A 19,574-nucleotide genomic window follows, 5' to 3' on the forward strand; every position below is an offset into this window, starting at 1 on the left:
CCTGCACTGAGTCTAACCGTGCTCAGCACCCTGCAATGAGTGTGTCCGTGCTCAGCACCCTGCAGTGAGCGTGTCCGTGCTCAGCACCTTGCACCGAGTCTAACCGTGCTCAGCACCCTGCACCCAGCGCACCTGTCCTCAGCACCCTGCACCGAGCGTGTCCGTGCTCAGCCCCACGGTCCCTGCACCGAGCGTGTCCGTGCTCAGCGCTGCCCTGCGAGGCCCCTGCCCGGCCCACGGCGGGCCCCCGGCCCGGACGCCTGGGCCCTGCCGGGGTGGGGGGTGGGGGGGCAGGGGGATGCAGCTGTTCCCCCCTCCCGGCCCGGCCTGATGTTTGCAACAGCTGCACGTCCCGGGGGAGGTGGCGCGCGCCAGCGAGGGGCCCAGGCGTCCGGGCATGCAACCCCCTCCCCTCCCCCCCCCAATAGCCCCTGGCGGGAGGGGCCCAGGCGTCCGGGTTGGGGGGGGTCTGGTCGGGCCTGAAAGCTGCCTGGGCACATTCCTGCGGCGAGCGGGCCGGGCGCTGCCACCCATGGGTGCCGGCACTGCCACCCGGAGCCGGGGGGGGGGGGGGCAGCTCTGCCCCACTGCACCCAGCCTTGCCCCATTGCACCCTGGTCCTGCCCCACTGCAGCCTGGCTCTGCCCCACTGCAGCTTGGTTCTGCCCCACTGCAGCCTGGCTCTGCCCCACTGCATCCCGGCACTGCCCCATTGCAGCCTGGCTCTGCCCCACTGCAGCTTGGCTCTGCCCCACTGCAGCCTGGCATTGCCCCACTGCACCCTGGCTCTGCCCCACTGCATCCTGGGTCTGCCCCACTGCATCCCAGCACTGCCCCATTGCAGCCTGGTCCTGCCCCACTGCACCCTGGCTCTGCCCCACTGCAGCCCGGCACTGCCCCCAGCTCTGCCCCACTGCACCGTGGTCCTGTTCCACTGCATCCCAGCACCGCCCCACTGCACCCTGGCTCTGCCCCATTGCAGCCCGGCAGTGCCCCACTGCACCCTGCTCCTGCCCCACTGCATCCTGGCACTGCACCCTGGTCCTGCCCCACTGCACCCTGGTCCTGCCCCACTGCACCCAGCCTTGCCCCATTGCAGCCCGGCACTGCCTCACTGCACCCTGCTCCTGCCCCACTGCATCCTGGCACTGCACCCTGGTCCTGCCCCACTGCACCCTGGTCCTGCCCCACTGCACCCAGCCTTGCCCCATTGCAGCCCGGCACTGCCCCACTGCAGCCTGGTTCAGCCCCACTGCAGCCTGGCACTGCCCCACTGCATCCCAGCACTGCCCCATTGCAGCCTGCATCTGCCCCATTGCACCCTGGCTCTGCCCCACTGCCCCACGGCTCTGCCCCACTGCACCCTGGTCCTGCCCCACTGCACCCCGGCAGTGCCACAGGGCAACGAGCAGCGCAGGGCGCAGCGCGGGTGCAGCACCCACAGTGCAGGTGGGGTGCGGTCACCCCCCCCCAACCCCCCCCACCCCCGGACACCTGGGCCCCCTTTCCTCACTGCAGTGGGGCAGGGAAGGGTCCCACATCCCCCCCCCAAACGCAGCCCCCGGACACTGGCAGTGGCCACAGCTCACTTTATTCACTGCACTTGGGAAGCGAAGGCACTGCATGGGGTGGGGGCAACAGCCGGGGTCCCCCCTGGCCACCGGGGTCCCACCCGGCCACTGAGGTCCCCACCAGAGCCCTGGGGCGGGTTCGAGCACCTGTGGGTGCCGGGACGGCTGGGGCCGCACAACGGGCAGAGTTAAGGGGATTTGGGGGGGCAACGGGCAGAGTTAAGGGGATTTGGGGGGGCAATGGGCAGAGTTAAGGGGATTTGGGGCAGCGGTGGGCAGAGTTAAGGGGATTTGGGGCAGTGAGGGGCAGAGTTAAGGGGATGTGGGGCAGCGATGGGCAGAGTTAAGGGGATTTCGGGGGGCGATGGGCAGAGTTAAGGGGATTTGGGGCAGCGGTGGGCAGAGTTAAGGGGATTTCAGGCAGCGGTGGGCAGAGTTAAGGGGATTTGGGGCAGCGGTGGGCAGAGTTAAGGGGATTTGGGGGGGTGATGGGCAGAGTTAAGGGGATTTGGGGGGGTGATGGGCAGAGTTAAGGGGATTTCCAGCAGCAATGGGCAGCGTTAAGGGGATTTGGGGCAGCGAGGGGCAGAGTTAAGGGGATTTGCAGCAGCGACGGGCAGAGTTAAGGGGATTTGCAGCAGCGACGGGCAGAGTTAAGGGGATTTGCAGCAGCGATGGGCAGAGTTAAGGGGATTTGGGGCAGCGAGGGGCAGCATTAAGGGGATTTGGGGCAGCAGTGGGCAGAGTTAAGGGGATTTGCAGCAGCGATGGGCAGAGTTAAGGGGATTTGGGGCAGCGAGGGACAGAGTTAAGGGGATTTGGGGCGGCGAGGGGCAGAGTTAAGGAGATTTGGGGCAGCGAGGGGCAGAGTTAAGGGGATTTGGGGCAGCGAGGGGCAGAGTTAAGGAGATTTGGGGCAGCGAGGGGCAGAGTTAAGGGGATTTGGGGCAGCGAGGGGCAGAGTTAAGGGGATTTGGGGCAGCGAGGGACAGAGTTAAGGGGATTTGGGGCAGCGAGGGGCAGAGTTAAGGGGATTTGGGGGGGTGAGGGGCAGAGTTAAGGGTATTTCGGGGGCGATGGGCAGAGTTAAGGGGATTTCTGCCCGGCGGCAGGGCTCGACCCGGCGGCGCTCAGGCCGGCGTCCCCACGAAGTCCCAGAGCAGGCGGTTGACGGCGTCGGGCCGGTCCTCGGGGAGCCAGTGGCCGGCGCCGGGGAGGACGTGGAGGCGGGCGGCGGGGGCCAGGCGCCGCTGCAGGTAGGGGCCCAGCCGGGGGTCCAGGTAGGCGTCGCGGGCCCCCCACAGCAGCAGCACCGGGGCCAGCGGGCGCTCCCGGCGCACCGGGCCCCCCCTGCGGTGGGCGACGGGACCCATCAGCACCCCAACGGGGCGGCACCCGACCGGAGCGGCACCCGACCGGGTCGAGCACCGAACCGGAGCGGTACCCAACCGGGTTAGCACCCGACCAGAGTGGCACGCGACTGGGTCGAGCACCCAACTGGAGTGGCACCCAACTGGGTTAGCACCCGACCAGAGTGGCACCCAACTGGGTTAGCACCCGACCGGAGCGGCACCCAACTGGAGCAGCATCTGATCAGGTCGAGCGCCTGACCGGAACGGCACCCAACTGGGTCAAGCACCCAATGGGAGCGGCACCCGAACGGAGCGGGGTTGGGTGCCGAGGCAGCTCAGCACCCAACTGGATCAGCACCCAACCAGCTCAGCACCCAACGGATCAGCACCCAACCAGCTTGGCACCCAACTGGGTCAGACACCGAGGCGGATCAGCACCTGACCAGGTCGGCACCAAGGCAGATCGGCACCCAAGTGGGTCAGCACCCAAGTGGGTCAGCACCAAGATGACTCAGCACCCAACCGGGTCAGCACCAAGGCGACTCAGCACCCAACTGGGTTGGCACCAAACTGGATCAGGCCCCGAAGCAGCTCATCACTGATCAGCGTCAAATTGGTTCGGCACCGAATCGGACCAGCCCCGAATTGGTTCGGCACCGAGTTGGATCGGCCCTGAACCGGATCAGCCCCAAATTGGATCGGCCCTGAACCGGATCAGCCCTGAACCAGATCAGTCCCGAACCCAATCAGCCCTGAACCGAATCGGCCCCGAACTGGATCAGCCCCGAACTGAACTGGCACCGAATCGGATCAGCCCTGAACCAGATCAGCCCCGAATCGGATCAGCCCTGAACTGAATCGGCCCTGAATCGGATCAGCCCTGAACTGAATCGGCCCCGAACCAAATCGGCACCGAATCGGATCAGCCCTGAACCAGATCAGCCCCGAACCGGATCGGCCCCGAACCAAACTGGCACCGAATCGCATCAGCCCTGAACCGGATCAGCCCCGAACCGGATCAGCCCCGAACCGGATCAGCACCGAATCGGATCAGCACCGAATCGGATCAGCCCCGAACCGGATCAGCCCCAAATCGGATCAGCCCCGAACCGGATCAGCCCTGAACCGAATCGGATTGGCCTCGAATTTGCTCAGCCCTGAACTGGACCAGCCCCGCGCGGCCCCAGCACCCCAACCTGGCCCAGCACCCCGACCCGGCCCAGCGCCCCGCCCCGGCCCAGCGCCCCGACCTGGCCCAGCGCCCCACCCCGGCCCAGCACCCCACCCCGGCCCAGCACCCCGCTCCTACCCGAAGAGGTTGCGGTAGTAGTGGAGGGGCGGCGTGAGCCCCCGCGGCTGCGAGAGCCCGTAGAGGTAGGCGTCGAGCTCCTGCTCCGTCAGCCGCGCCGGCGGCTCCCCGACGCCCGGCCAGCGCCCCGTCAGGGCCGTCTTCAGGAGCTGCGGACGGGAGCCGAGCCACCATCCCGCCGGCCCGCCCGCTTCGGCCCCCCACCCGCGGGTGCCGCCCGGCCTCACCTCGAAGTCGCCCAGGGAGAGGAGCAGCTCGGGCAGCCAGGGCAGCTGGAAGAGGAAGACGTAGCTGGAGCGCAGCAGCTGGGTGGGGTGGCGGGCGACGAAATCTGCGGGCGGGAGCGGGTGTCGGCGGCGCCGCTGAGGCCGCGGGGACCCCCAGAGAGGTGGTGGCCACCGATCCTACCCACCCCATCTCGTAGCACGGCCACAAGTGATGGTAGGTGATGCCCATGGAGGTGGCATGGCCAGGAGAGATGGTACCAGAGATGGCCACGAGAGATGGCACCCATGGCATGGCCAGGAGAGATGGTACCAGAGATGGCCACGAGAGATGGCACCCATGGCATGGCCACGAGAGATGGTACCAGAGATGGCCACGAGAGATGGTTCCCATGGCATGGCCACGAGAGATGGCACCCATGGCATGGCCACAAGAGATGGTACCCAAGGGCATGGCCACGAGAGATGGTTCCCATGGCATGGCCAGGAGAGATGGTACCAGAGATGGCCACGAGAGATGGCACCCATGGCATGGCCACGAGAGATGGTACCAGAGATGGCCACGAGAGATGGCACCCATGGCATGGCCACGAGAGATGGTTCCCATGGCATGGCCACGAGAGATGGTACCAGAGATGGCCATGAGAGATGGCACCCATGGCATGGCCATGAGAGATGGCACCCATGGCATGGCCACGAGAGATGGTTCCCATGGCATGGCCACGAGAGATGGCACCCATGGCACGGCCACGAGAGATGGTACAAGAGATGGCCGTAAGAGGTGGTTCTTGATGGCATGGCCACCAGAGATGGCACCAGAGATGGCCACGAGAGATGGCACCCATGGCATGGCCACAAGAGATGGCACCCATGGCATGGCCACGAGAGATGGTACCAGAGATGGCCACGAGAGATGGCACCCATGGCATGGCCACAAGAGATGGCACCCATGGCATGGCCACGAGAGATGGTACCAGAGATGGCCACAAGAGATGGCACCCATGGCATGGCCAGGAGAGATGGTTCCCATGCCATGGCCACGAGAGATGGCACCCATGGCATGGCCACGAGAGATGGTTCCCATGGCATGGCCACAAGAGATGGTACAAGAGATGGCCATAAGAGGTGGTTCTTGATGGCATGGCCACCAGAGATGGCACCAGAGATGGCCATGAGAGATGGCATCTGATGGCATGGCCACCAGAGATGGTACCCAACAGCACTGACCATGAGAGATGGTACTTGATGGCATGGCCACCAGACATGGCACCAGAGATGGCCACGAGAGATGGCATCTGATGGCATGGCCATGAGAGATGGTTCTTGATGGCATGGCCACGAGAGATGGCACCAGAGATGGCCACAAGAGATGGTACCCAAGGGCATGGCCACGAGAGATGGCACCCATGGCATGGCCACGAGAGATGGTTCCCATGGCATGGCCACAAGAGATGGCACCCATGGCATGGCCATGAGAGATGGTACAAGAGATGGCCATAAGAGGTGGTTCTTGATGGCATGGCCACCAGAGATGGCACCAGAGATGGCCATGAGAGATGGCATCTGATGGCATGGCCACCAGAGATGGCCCCAGAGATGGCCACAAGAGATGGCATCTGATGGCATGGCCATAAGAGATGGTACTTGATGGAATGGCCACCAGAGATGGCACCAGAGATGGCCACGAGAGATGGCACCTGACCACAGGGCCACGAGTGCCAGCACCCGCCAGCACGGCCGGGCCACGAGAGCGTCCCCTCACCTGCCATGACCGCCCGGTGAGACGCGGCGATGATCACCAGCTTCTCCACCATGTCCGGGTAGGTGGCGGCGAACTCCCAGGAGAAAATCCCCCCCCAGTCGTGGCCCACCAGGATGCACTTGGGGACCCCTACGGAAGCAGAGCAGGTGGCCCGTGAAGCCCGGGGACCGCGCGGCCACCGGCTGCCACCGGGCTGCTGCTCACCCTTCTCGCCGGGGGTGCCCAGGGCCTCGACGACCTGGCGGATGTCCTCCAGCAGGGTCTCGGGGCCGTAGCTGCTGCGGCCGGGGGGCTTGTCGGAGGCGCCGCAGCCCCGCAGGTCCAGGGCCACCACGCGGAAGCAGGTGCTGAACTCGCGCAGCTGGTGGCGCCAGCAGAACCTGCGCGGGGCGGGTGGGTGGGTGGGTGGGGGTCGCCTCGTGGGTGCCCCCCACCCAGGTCCCCCCCCCCGACGGCGGCACCCACCAGTTTTGGGGGAAGCCGTGCAGCAGCAGCATGAGCGGGGCGGCGGCGGGGCCGGCGGCGACGTAGTGGAGCCGCAGCCCCGAATCCTGGAGGGGGGGGGACATATGGGGGGGCACCCCCAAATGACCCCAAGCTCCCCCAAATTGCCCTGCCCCCCCCACCCCAAGGCACCCATGGGCTCCCTGAGCCCCCATCGCCACCCCCAGCCCCCTGAGCCCCCCCACAAGCCAACCAAGCCCCCCAAGTCCCCCCCCCAGGGTCCCCAATCCCACCACTGCCCCCCCAGGTCCCCAAGAGCCCTCCCCAAGCCCCCCCCCAGGCTCCCCAAAGCCCCCAGCAGCCCCTCCAAGCCCCTCAGCCCCCCCAAATCCCCCCGAGCCCCCTAAATCCTGCCCCAAGACCCTTGCCAGCCCCCCAAATCCCCTGAGCCCCCCCACCAGGCCCCCCCAAATCCCCCCTGAGCCCCTCAGCAGTCCCCAAATCCTCCCCTGAGCCCCTTGCCAGACCTCAAATCCCCCCAAAGCTCCCCTGAGCCCCCCAAACCCTGCCCTGAGCCCCCCCACCAGCCCCCCAACCCTCCCCAGCCCCCACCAGGTCCCCAACTCCCCCCTGAGCCCCCCACCAGCCCCCCAGCTCCCCCTGGAGCCCCCACTAGGTCCCCCAATTCCCCCCACCAGCCCCCCAAATCCCACCCTGAGCCCCCACCAGGTCCCCCAAATCCCCCCACCAGCCCCCCAACTCCCCCCCGAGCCCCCACCAGGTCCCCCAAATCCCCCCACCAGCCCCCCAACTCCTCCCCGAGCTCCCCCGCCAGACCCCCAACCCCCCCACCTCCCCCAAATCCCACCAGCCCCCCAAATGCCTCCCTGAGCCCCCCGCCAGACCCCCAAATCCCACCCCGAGCCCCCACCAGGTCCCTCAAATCCCCCCAAGTGCCGCCCTGAGCCCCCACCAGGTCCCCCAAGTCCCCCCACCAGCCCCCCAAATGCCACCCTGAGCCCCCCGCCAGACCCCAAACCTCACCCTGAGCCCCCCAACCCCCCCCAAACCCCCACCAGGTCCCCAAATCCCCCCACCAGCCCCCAAATGCCACCCTGAGCCCCCCCCGCCAGACCCCAAATGCCACCCTGAGCCCCCTGCCAGACCCCAAATCCCCCCACCAGCCCCCAAATGCCACCCTGAGCCCCCCGCCAGACCCCAAATCCCACCCTGAGCCCCCACTGGGTCCCCCAAATCCCCCCACCAGCCCCCCAACCCCCCCGAGCCCCCACTAGGTCCCCCAAATCCCCCCACCAGCCCCCCAAATGCCACCCTGAGCCCCCCGCCAGACCCCAAACCTCACCCTGAGCCCCCCAACCCCCCCAAACCCCCACCAGGTCCCCAAATCCCCCCACCAGCCCACCAAATGCCTCCCTGAGCCCCCCCGCCAGACCCCAAATCCCACCCTGAGCCCCCACTGGGTCCCCCAAATCCCCCCACCAGCCCCCCAACCCCCCCGAGCCCCCACTAGGTCCCCCAAATCCCCCCACCAGCCCCCCAAATGCCACCCTGAGCCCCCTGCCAGACCCCAAATCCCGCCGCCAGACCCCAAATGCTGCCCTGAGCCCCCCGCCAGACCCCAAATGCCACCCTGAGCCCCCACCAGGTCCCTCAAATCCCCCCAAGTGCCACCCTGAGCCCCCACCAGGTCCCCTCAATGCCACCCTGAGCCCCCCGCCAGACCCCAAACCTCACCCTGAGCCCCCCAACCCCCCCCAGGTCCCCCAACCCCCCTGCCAGCCCCCCAAATGCCACCCTGAGCCCCCTGCCAGACCCCAAATCCCCCCACCAGACCCCAAATGCCGCCCTGAGCCCCCCCGCCAGACCCCAAATCCCACCCCAAGCCCCCCCGAGCGCCCCCCCACCTGGAGGTGCAGGTGCCGGTGCTCCCCGTAGGTGCCGTCGGCCAGGCCGGGGGGGGCCGGGGCCGCACCCGCCAGCGCAGAGCCCCGCGGGGGCCCCGGCGCAGCAGCACCCAGGGCACCCAAAGGCCGCAGGCGGCCACCGCCGCCATCGCCGCCGCCACCGCCACGGCCACCCGGGCCCCCGCGCGCCCCAGGGCCAGCAGCAGGCGCGTGGGGGCCAGCAGCACCCAGCACAGCGACGGCAGCATGGCGCCCGCCGGGGTGGCCCCCCGGGGTGGCCCCCTGCGGGGGGGGGGGAGGCAGGCGGTGGCACCGGGGTGGCCCGGCACCGGGGTGTCCCATCACCGGGGTGTCCCAGCACCAGGGTGTCCCTGGCACCAGGGTGTCCCAGCACCGGGGTGTCCCAGCACCCAGGTGTCCCAGCACTGGGGTGGCCCTGGCACCAGGGTGGCCCAGCACCAGGGTGTCTCATCACTGGGGTGTCCCAGCACCAGGGTGTCCCTGGCACCAGGGTGGCCCAGCACCAGGGTGGCCCAGCACCCAGGTGTCCTGGCACCAGGGCGTCCCTGTCACTAGGGTGACCCAGCACCAGGGTGGCCCCGGCACAAGGGTGTCCCATCACCAGGGTGTCCTGTCACTGGGGTGTCCCAGCACCAAGGTGTCCCAGCACCAGGGTGGCCCTGACCCTAGGGTGGCCCATCACTGGGACATGTCCCTAGCACCAGGGTGTCCCATCACTGGGGTGTCCCATCACCAGGGTGTCCCAGCACCACGATGGCCCTGGCATGAGGGTGTCCCGTCACCAGGGTGTCCTGTCACTGGTGTGTCCCAGCACCAAGGTGTCCCAGCACCAGGGTGGCCCTGTCACTAGGCTGGCCCTGACCCTAGGGTGGCCCTGACCCTATGGTGGCCCATCACTGGGACACGTCCCTGGCACCAGGGTGTCCCATCACTGGGGTGTCCCATCACCAGGGTCCCCCCAACACCGAGGTCAGCCCATCACCAGGGTCCCTGTCACCAGGGTGTCCCATCACCGGGGTGTCCCGTCACCAGGGTCCCCCCAACACCGAGGTCCCCTCACTGGGGCGCCCCAACACTGGGTGCTCCTCCGTGGGGTGCTCGTCACCGGGGGGGGGGCTCGCTGCCCCCCATAGCCCCGCTGCCCCCCAACTGCCCCACTGCTCCCAACACCCCCCTGCCCCCCCAAGGCCCCCCTGCCCCCCCCATTGCCCCCCAACACCCCACTGCCCCCCCATTACCCCACTGCCCCGCTGCCCCCCAACGTCCCGCCGCCCCCCAGGGCCCCGCTGCCCCCCCCCCACCTGCTCTCGCCGCTTCCTCGCCCGCCCACGGCCGCCGCCCCGCCCCCCGCCTTCCCATTGGCCGCGCCGGGCGGCCCGGGGGGGAAAGGGCGGGGCCGCGCGCGGCGGGGAGCCAATGGGAGCGGAGCGCGGGGGCGGGGGCGGGGCCGGGCGAGGCGCGGCGGGCGGGGGCGGGAGAGCGCGGCGCGGGGGGGGCGTGGCGCGGGGGGAGGGTGGGGGGGGTCCCACCCCTTGGCCCCGCCCCCCCGCCCCCGCCCCCCCCCCCCCCCCGGGCCAAGGTGCCCCCGGGCCTGGCCGGCAGCCGCGTGTCCCCGCTGTCCCCTGGCGCCGAGCCAGGCCTGGGGGCGGGAGGGGGGCTGCCGTGGGGGGGGCTGGGACCCCCCCATGGAGCCAGGACCCCCCCCTACAGTGCAAAGACCCCCTCCCCCAATGGGGCAGGCACCCCCCATAGAGTTAGGACCCCCCCCCATGGGGCTGGGACCCCCCTCAGTGGGGCAGGCACCCCCCCATAGAGTCAGGACCCCCCCCCTCAATGGGGCAGGGACCCTCCATAGAGCAGGGACCCCCCCCATAGGGCAGGGACCCCCCCATAGAGCCAAGACCCCCCTCCATGGGGCAGGGTCCCCCCATAGAGTCAGGCCCCCCCTCTCCGTGGGGCTGGGACCCCCCATGGAGCCAGGACCCCTCCCATAGAGCAGGGACCCCCCCATGGGGCTGGGTCCCCCCCCCATGGAGCCAGGACCCCCCCGTAGACCCAGGACCCCCCCATTGAGCAGGGACCCCCCCATAATACAGGAACCCCCCCTATAGAGCTGGGACCCCCCTGTAAGACCAGGACCCCCCCAGGGATTTTCTGGCCCATCGGGGACCCCCAACCCCCCCCCGAAAGCGGCTGCTTGACGTGACAATTCCGTACAAACGTTTATTTTTGTCAGAACCGCCCAAAAGAGGGGGAAAAAAACCCAAAATAAAAAATAAAAATAATAATCCCCCCCCCCCCAAAATCAAGGATTTGGGACATTTCCCAAATCGCCACTGAAAAGAGCCCCAAAACCCCCACTTTCAGCAGCAAAAACCCTGGACGCAAAGGAACAACCCGACGGGTCGTTTCCCCGGCCGCCAACCCCCACCCCAAAAAACGGGGAAAATGCCCCAAAAAAGATGACCCCCCCCCGACAGAGGCCCTTTTGGCAAATTTGCCAACGCGAGAAAACGCACCAGAATGGTGTTTTCCCACCTAAAAACCTCCCCAGCTCCTTGCGGTTCCCAGCTGCCGATGAGAAAAGGGTTGGCAGATTGTTTAAAAAAAAGGTTAAAACGTGTAAAAAAAAAAAAATCACTATTACCGCTACTGGCTAGAACGGTGTCCGAAAAAAGGGAAATCCCTCCAAAAAACATCCCTGGAAAACCCGAGCATCCAAAGCGCCTCGGGAAGGAGAAAAGCCAGAGCGCGGGCCTGAAGTTGGAGACGTCGGACGAGTCCTGGGGGTTTATTTCCCCCCTTTCCTGCTCGGATTTGCCCAAAATCCGGAAAAATTAGGGTGGGGTTTTTTTTGCTTTTTTCCAGCCTGCTAACGGAGAGGAGCCGGTGGCTCCGAAAGGGGGAAAAACAACCCCAAAAACCTCATGTTTCGGCACGTGCTGCTTTCCGGGATTCGGGAAAGCTCCGCAAGGATTTTAAGGATGGAGCCGGGAAAAGCTGGACCCGGAAACGGTCTCGGCGTCCCGTAAAGCCATGACGGATACGGGAACACCGGGAGCATCCCGGGCGAGGGGGGGGCGGTTTTCCCGGCTCCGGAGCCTCAAATGATGCCGAAATTCCTGCTTGCTGTGCGGGAATTAGAAAACCCCCAAACCTGCTTCTTTTTCCCCCAAAAATGGGATTGAAAACGCTCCGAAATGATCCGGGGAAGAGATTCCCGGCTGCGAAGAAAAGCGGCGTGCGACAGCGGCGTTAAAAAAAAAGAGATGCGTTTATTCCATGATCAGTACAGACCAAAATGCATATTCACTGTATATTAAAGGAAAAAAACAAAAAAAAAAACCCAAAAAAAACGACCCCCCCCGCCCCCGAAAACAACCCCGATCCGTTTAAACTCCGGAGCTCGCCCGCTGCCGGCGCGCCGGGATCGCGCTGTAGAGTGGGGATTTATGGCACCATCACGTCCGAACGGGGCCGGGAAAGAAAATCCGAGGGGGAAACGGGGTGGCCGGGGGGGGGGGGCCGGCTCCCGCGTTTTGTGTCCCCCCCACCGCCGCAATCCTGGATCCGTTCCCAGTATAAAAACAACTTTTTTTTTTTTTTTTTTTTGCGGTTGAGACGTTATTTAAAAAAAAAAAAACCACCCGGCACGACGCGGCGGTTTGCAAAGAGGCTAAAAAAAAAAAAAAAAACCCCCGTGGGGAGCGGAAAGAAAAGAGAAGCAAAGTGTTTTTACGCCACGAGCCGGGTGGGCTCGTGCCCCCCCTCCCCGACCCCCCCCGGAAAAAAGAAAAGGAAGAAAAAACAGGAAAAAACAAAGGAATTAATAACCTCAAACAAATATATGCCAACTATATTCACTATACAATACAGCCACAGGCAAACACGAGCGGCCGGGCGGCGACTCCGCCGCCGGTGGGGGGGTTTTGGGGGGTGTTTCCCCCCCCCTCCAGCCGCGACGAGGATGTAAAACAGCCCCCGGGGGGGGGGGGAGAGCGGCGGCCGTTTTTTTCCCGCAGGAGGAAGGAAATAAAGCGAAACCGTGTGTCCCCCCCCCGTGCCCCGAACCGCCCCCCCCCCCTGCCCTGGACTGACTTTGGTTGGGAGAACTAGCTCTGACCGCCGGACCGCGGCACCGAAACTGGGGAAAAAAAGGGGGGAAACAGTAAAAAATAAAAGATTTCGGCTGCAACGTCTCCCCCCCCCCCCCCCCGAGGGGGGGGCTCTTCCCTTTTGCACGAGCGGACGCTGGCGGAGATGCTGCCGGCGGGGAGATGGGGGGAGGCGGAAACCCCCCCCCCGGCGGCGGGGAAAGCCCGGGAATGGGGTTGCGGGTTGGTTGTTTTTTTTGGGGGGGGGAATATATATATATATATATATATATATCCCGGAAAAACCAGGGAAAAAAGGATCGGGGGAATCTCCTGGGCTGGCCAGGAGGCTGCGGGCGCCGAGCGGGATGCGGCGCCGCGGCTCCCTTCCCCCAGCCGAGGCCCTCGGTTGAGGGGGGGGGATTTTTTTTGTGTGGGGGGGTTAAAACCGACCGAAAATAATAATAATAATAATAATAAAAAAAAAAAAAAACCAAGCGGGCAGAACGCAAAGGCCCGGATATACCGTGAATACGTTTGGCATAGAGGAGGAGGAGGAGGGGGAGGAAGGCTGGGGAGGGGCCCTCGCCGGCACCGCTCGCCTCCCGGCCGGCACACGCGCTCTCTCTCCGGAGAGTTCCCGGGATTTTTGGGGGGGAAGGGGGGCGTTTTTCTTTCTTTTCGCCGGGTTTCGGGAGGGGGGCGGGGGGGGCAGCTCGGCGAGAGGCAGGAGGCGAAACCCCAGGCGGCTCTTTAGAAAAGGTTCTCTTCGAATATTGCCAACAGGTCGCTCTGGAAATTCATGTCGATGGTTGCTGCCATCTGGGGAAAACAAAGGAAAAAAGGGGTTATTCAGGGGCTAGAAGGGTTATTTGGGGGTTAAAAGGGGTTCTTTGGGGGTTAGAAGGGGTTATTTGGGGGTTAAAAGAGGTTCTTTTGGGGTTAGAAGGGGTTATTTGGGGGTTAAAAGAGGTTCTTTTGGGGTTAAAAGGGGTTCTTTGGGGGTTAGAAGGGTTCTTTGGGGGTTAGAAGAGGTTCTTTGGGAGTCAGAAGAGATTCTTTGCGGTTAGAAGTGCTCTTTAGGGGTTAGAAGGGGTTCTTTGGGGGTAAAAGGGGTTCTTTGGGGGTTAGAAGACGTTATTTGGGAGTTAGAAGGGGTTCTTTGGGGGGTTAAAAGAGATTCTTTGGGGGTTAAAAAGGGTTATTTGGGAGTTAGGGTTCTTTGCAGGTTAGAAGAGTTATTTGGGAGTTAGAAGGGGTTCTTTGGGGGCTAGAAGGGGTTATTTGAGGGTTAAAAGGGGTTCTTTGGGGGTTAAAAAGGGTTCTTTGGGGTTACAAGGGGTTCTTTGGGGGTTAGAAGGGTTCTTTGGGGGGTAGAAGGGTTCTTCAGGGGTTAAAAGGGGTTCTTTGGGGGTTACAAGGGGTTCTTTGGGGGTTAAAGAGGTTCTTTGGGGGTTAAAATGTGTTACTTGGGGATTAGAAGGGCTTCTTTGGGGGTTAAAGAGGTTCTTTGGGGGTTAAAAGGTGTTACTTGGGGATTAGAAGGGGTTCTCTGGGGTCGCACCAGGACTCGTCGGCGCCCGCGGGGCCGCACTCACCGCCTCCCTGCGCCGCCGCTCCTGCTCCCGCTTCCGGGCCATCTCCCTCTGCTGATCCAGCATGGACTGCGAGGGCTGCGCCTGCGAGCTCTGCGCCTGGGGCGCCGAGGCGGCCGCCGCCACCGGCTGCTGCTGCTGCGGCTGCGGCGGAGGCGGCGGCTGCTGCTGCTGCTGCTGCTGTTGCTGTTGCTGTTGCTGCTGCTGCTGCTCCTGGCGCCGCCGGACTTCTTCGTGCACCCGGCGAGCCTGCTCCATGGCGTCGTCGTCGTCGCGGCTCCTGCCAAAGGCACGGCGGGCGTCAGCGGGGGACGCGCGGGGCGGCCGGGCGCGCCTGGCATGGCTGCGCCTGGCACGGCTGCGCCTGATCTGACAGCACCTGACTTGGCTGCACCCGACTAGGCTGCACCTAGTCTGGCTGCACCCAACTTGGCTGCACTCGACGTGGCTGCACCTGATCTGGCTGCACCTGATCTGGCTGCACCCGACTTGGCTGCACCCGACTTGGCTGCACCCAGCCTGGCGGCACCTGATCTGGCTGCACCTGACTTGGCTACACCCAATTTGGCTGCACCCAACCTGGTGGCAGCAAATCTGGCTGCACACGACTTGGATGCACCCAATCTGGCTGCACCCGACTTGGCTGCACCCGACTTGGCTACACCTGACTTGGCTGCACCGAATCTCGCTGCACCCAACTTGGCTGCACCCAACCTGGAGGCACCAAATCTGGCTGCACCCAACTTTGATGCACTGAATCTGGCTGCACCCGACCTGGCGGCACCCAATTCGTTACCCCTCGCCAGGTCCCACCATCACCCTGAGCAGCCCAGGGGGGGCTTTGGGCTTCTTGCAGGAAAAAATTCCTCTTTCTCTCCCCAAAACGGCATCCGCAAGCCGTGTTTTGAGAGCGCTGCAGGGCGCAAAAGTGATGGTGGGCTCACCGGGGACGGAGGGAAGGGCTCGCGGGCAGAGCGCACCTCCCCGAGCCTCGTGAGACTGAGGTAGCACCCCAAAAGTTTGTGTAGCGCCTCAAAGACTTGAGCAGCACCCAAAAATTTGTGTAGCACCCCAGAGACTTGAGTAGCACCCAAAGGTCTGTGTAGCACCTCAAAGATTTGAGTAGCACCCAAAAATCTGTGTAGAACCCCAAAGGTCCGTGTAGCACCTCAAAGACTTGAGTAGCACCCAAAAATTTGTGTAGCACCCCAAAGGTCTGTGTAGCACCCTAAAGACTTGAGTAGCATCCCAAAGGTTTGTGTAGCATCCCAAAGGTCTGTGTAGCACCCCAAAGACTTGAGTAGCATCCCAAAGGTTTGTGTAGCATCTCAAAGACTTGAGTAGCACCCAAAAATTGGTGTAGCACCCCAAAGACTTGGGTAGCACCCCAAAGACTTAGGTAGCACCCAAAGGTTGGCGTAGCACCGAAGAGCCGAGGGGGACGCCCCGAAAGGCTGGGCGCTCTCACCTCATCCTCTCCTGCTCCCGCCGCAGACGCTCCTTCTCCCTCTCCACCTGCTCCGCCTGGGCTTTCAGAGCCTTCTCGCGCTCCTCCTTCTCCCGCGCCGCCCGCTTGAACTGCTCGAAGCTGTCGCTGGAGGACTTGGCCGTGGAGGACGGCGTGGTGGGGTGCTTCTGCACCAAGCTCGCCCATGAGCCCATGTTTTTAATCTTCAGGTCCTGCGGAGCAGAGGGAGGCGTTTTTAGGGTGCTTCCTGCCCCAGTGCCACGGGAGAAGAGGGGCTGGAAAGGTGAGCCGGGTCCTCGCCGGAGCAGAGCCCTTGGCAGCATGGCACGCTGGTGGTGACGGCAGGAGGCCATAGGGCTGCAAGTGGTGGTGGGGCTGGATGTGGCCGTGGAGCTGGAAGTGGCTGTGGGATGAGCTGAAAACTGCTTGGGGCTGGAGATGGCTATGGGAAGGGCTGGAAGTGTCTGTGGGGCTGGAGACGGGTGCAGAAGTGGCTGGAGATGTCTCCAGGGCTAGGGATGAATGTGGAAGGGGCTAGACATACCTCCAGGGCTGGGGATGTCTCCAGGCCTAGGGATGGCTGTGGAAGGGGCTGGAGATGTTTCCAGGGCTGGGGATCAATGTGGAAAGGGCCAGAGATGTCTCCAGGACTGGGGATGGCTGTGGAAGGGGCTGGAGATGTCTCCAGGACTTGGGAAGGCTGTGGAAGGGGCTGGAGATGTCTCCAGGACTGGGGATGGCTCCAAAAGAGACTGGAGACGTCTCCAGGACTAGAGATGGCTTTGGAAGGAGCTAGAGATTTCACTAGAGCTGGAAATAGCTGTGGAAGGAGCTGGAGATGTCTCCAGGGCTGGGCATGGCTGCAAAAAGGACTGGAGATGCCTCCAGGACTGGGGATGAATGTAAAAAGGGCTAGAGATGTCTCCGGGGCTAGAGACAGCTACGGAAGGGGCTGGAGATGCCTCCAGGCCTCGGGACGGCTCCAAAAGGGGCTAGAGATGCCTCCAGCCCTAGAGATGGATGCAAAAGGGGCTGGAGATGCCTCCAGGCCTGGAAACGGCTCCAAAAGGGCCTCGAGATGCCTCCAGGCCTGGGGACGGCTCCAAAAGGGGCTGGAGATGCCTCCAGGACTAGAGAAGGCTGCAAAAGGGCCTGGAGGTGCCTCCAGGCCTAGAGACAGCTGTGGAAGGAGCTGGAGGTGACCGGCACAGCCCTTCTGAGCAGCGGGACTGGCCCTCCGCTCTCTCCCAACCCATCCCCTTGTCCCCACCCAGGGCAAAGCAGGCCAGGGCCTCACCTTTTTGGGGGCGACGGGTGTTTTGGGCTCTTGTTTTTGCCTGTCCTTGTCCGGCCCGCCGGGCGGGGGTGGCGGGGGTGCCGCCGGCGGCGGCGTCTGCTCGGGGGGCCTAATGACGGGCCGCCCGCCCTCCAGCGGCTTCATCTCGGCTCCTGCAACGGCAAAGGGCGGCGGTGAGCGGGTGGCGGGGACGGGAGGCCGCGGGGGGGACCGCCGCCGGCCGCGGCGCCGGGGGACTCACGCGGCTGGCCGTGCGCCGGCGCCTTGACGCCCTCGGGGTGTTTCGGCGGCTCCGGCCGCAGCGGCGGGCTGAAGGCCTCGGTGCGGACGGCGGGCGAGTGCATCTTCTCCTCCTTGGCCGCCAGCGGCTGCGACTGCGCGACAGAGGCGGCCCTCATCTCCTGCCACGGCAGCACCGTCACCCCGGGGGGCCGCTCGGCGGGGCGACGCGCTCCCCTCCCGCCCCGCCGCCACCCCGGGGCGCAGGGGGAAGCAAACCGTGGCCCAGCGCCCGCTCCGGGCGTCCGCCGCCGCCACCGCCGCCGCCTCGGGGCTCCGCCCCGCCGTTACCTGTTTTTTGGGCTGGATGCTTGGCTGGGGTGGCGACTGGTGGACCAAGCCCTGGAACGGCGGCATCTGTGGGGAATGCATCATGAGAGGGGAAGGGGCTTCCCTCAAGTGACCTGCAACAGTTCGGCACCAGTCAGTCCAGCAGCGGCGGCGGCGGCGGCACCCGGCTCGCCAACCGGCGCCCCCCCGGCGCGCGCGCACGGCCCGGCCCGGCCCGGCTCGGCTCGGCGCGCCGGCCGCCGCGCGAAACGCTCCGGCGCGGCGGGTTCCCCACCCCGGCTTCGCCCGGCGAGGCCCCTGCGGGCGAGCGGGCGACGCCGGCGGGCCCGGCCCCTCCTCGCCCCCCTGGCCGGCGGGATCCTTTCACCGGCGACGGGGTGAGAGAGGAGCCGAGCGGGCGGCCGGCTCGGAGAGCATCCGACCGCATCCGACGATATCCCCCCCCTCCCCACCCTTCCCCGGCCATCGGCGCGTCCGAGTCCGTGTCCTTCAAGCCGGCGGAGGCGACGCGGCTCGTCCGGCTCCTTCGACGACCGCCGGCGGCCTCGCGAGCCGCTCCGTGCTCCGTGGCGGCACCGCGGCGCAAAACCGTCCGGCCGAAGCGTTTCGGCGCCGCGGGAGCAGCGCGAGCGCCACTCGGCCCGGCTCCAGCTCCTCCGGGAAGCCGGCGGCCGCGGCGGCCTCGCTCCGGGCCCGGCCTCCGCTCCGCAGCCGGGCTCCGCCGCCGAGGCGTGTGTGTGCATGGGGTGGGGGGACGGGGTTTTGGGGAAAAGGGGGGGACACCCACCCGCGCGGCAGCCCGACCCATCCCGTACCCCTGTTATCCGTCGCTTAAACCGGTCAGACTCTACCGCCGAGCCCCAATGCACCGCTCACCGGTCGAGTAGGGATCGGGCTTATGGTGCCGGGGCGACGGGTGGTGCTGGATGACTTGCTGGGGCTTCGCCGGCTGCGGCGGGGGCTGCGGCTGGGGCTGCGGCGGGGGCGGGTGCTGCTGCGGCGGGGGCTGCGGCTGGGGCAGGTGGGGAGGGAAGGGCAGGGGCTGCATGTGCATGGGCCGCTGCTGGGGCGGGTGCTGCAGCTGGGGCACGGCGGGATGCGCCGGCGGCTGCAGGGGCGCCGGCGGCTGCGACTGGACCTTCACTGAAGGGAGAAGCGGAGTCTGCGGCTGCACTTTCTGCAGCTGCTGCAGGTAGAGCTGCATCTGGCTGGCGCTCAGAGGCAGGCTGTGGTGGGGCGCCGGCGGGTCCTCGTCCTCCAGCAGCACCTGGGGCGGCTGGGGCAGGGGCGGCTGAGGGAGCAGGGGCTGCTGGCTCAGGGCGGGCGAGACGGCCGGCGGGCGCGGCGGCTTCGGGGGCAGCGCGGCGGCTCGGTTGCTGGGCCTCGAGGGCTGCTGCGGCAGGGCGTTGTGCAAAGCTGCCGAGAGAGGCGAAGGAGAGGCTGGCACCGCGGGCGACCCAGCGGCACCCTCCTCCTCCTCCTCCTCGCCCCGCGGCGCGGGCGCTCACCTGGCGGCGAGACCACGGCGTGTTGGTTGAGGTGCGGAGGAGTGCTGTGCTCGGGCGCCGGGGGCAGGTGGGGCGGCAGCTCCGGCTGGGGCAGGTGCAGGATGGGCTGGGCGAAATGCGTCATGGCGTCGAACATGGTGCCCGGCAGCGGGTGCTCCAGCACCGGCACTTGGGCGGGCACGAAAGGCGGCGGCGGCGGCGAGGACTTGAGCGGCGGCGGCGGCGCTGCCTGCGGCGGCACGGGCGGCGCCGGCGGCTGGGGCTGCAGCTGCTGCGCTTGCAGCTGCGGCGCTTGCGGCGGCGGCTGTTGCGGCGGCTGTTGCGGCGGCTGTTGCGGCACCGCCGCCGGCGGCTGCTGCTGCTGCACCTGCTGATGGTGGTGATGGTGATGCTGAGGAAGAGCAGACGGCGCCCGTTAGCGCCGCGGCGGCGTG

General features: G+C 65.9%; 2 protein-coding genes across 21 annotated transcripts in view; both read right to left on the reverse strand.

The window, feature by feature from the left end:
• Positions 1-1,572: 1,572 nt before the first annotated feature.
• EPHX3 (epoxide hydrolase 3) lies at positions 1,573-11,307 on the reverse strand. Its single transcript, XM_064499207.1, has 9 exons — positions 11,256-11,307; positions 9,910-9,959; positions 8,588-8,869; positions 6,684-6,769; positions 6,423-6,598; positions 6,219-6,347; positions 4,460-4,563; positions 4,233-4,381; positions 1,573-2,921 (listed from the first exon to the last, which is right to left on the reverse strand). The coding sequence occupies exons 1-9, from the start codon at positions 11,305-11,307 to the stop codon at positions 2,702-2,704; spliced, it is 1,248 nt and encodes a 415-aa protein (XP_064355277.1). The 3' UTR covers positions 1,573-2,701.
• Positions 11,308-11,863: 556 nt separating this feature from the next.
• BRD4 (bromodomain containing 4) overlaps positions 11,864-19,574 on the reverse strand; it is a 71,072-nt gene continuing 63,361 nt past the window's right edge. For 15 of the 20 annotated variants that reach the window (XM_064499234.1, XM_064499235.1, XM_064499242.1 and 12 more), the window contains 8 exons: positions 19,141-19,531; positions 18,509-19,048; positions 17,633-17,745; positions 17,304-17,463; positions 17,063-17,214; positions 15,766-15,977; positions 14,301-14,577; positions 11,864-13,524 (listed from right to left, as the gene is read on the reverse strand). In XM_064499234.1, the coding sequence (XP_064355304.1) occupies positions 13,456-13,524; positions 14,301-14,577; positions 15,766-15,977; positions 17,063-17,214; positions 17,304-17,463; positions 17,633-17,745; positions 18,509-19,048; positions 19,141-19,531 (1,914 nt within the window). In that variant the 3' untranslated portion in view covers positions 11,864-13,455. Of the gene's footprint in view, positions 13,525-14,300; positions 14,578-15,765; positions 15,978-17,062; positions 17,215-17,303; positions 17,464-17,632; positions 17,746-18,508; positions 19,049-19,140; positions 19,532-19,574 lie in introns of those variants that run through there. The other 5 variants (XM_064499229.1, XM_064499228.1, XM_064499230.1 and 2 more) reach the window with 5 other exon arrangements.

The sequence above is a fragment of the Dromaius novaehollandiae genome, chromosome 33 (assembly GCF_036370855.1).
Source record: "Dromaius novaehollandiae isolate bDroNov1 chromosome 33, bDroNov1.hap1, whole genome shotgun sequence".
Classification (NCBI taxonomy): Eukaryota; Metazoa; Chordata; class Aves; order Casuariiformes; family Dromaiidae; genus Dromaius; species Dromaius novaehollandiae.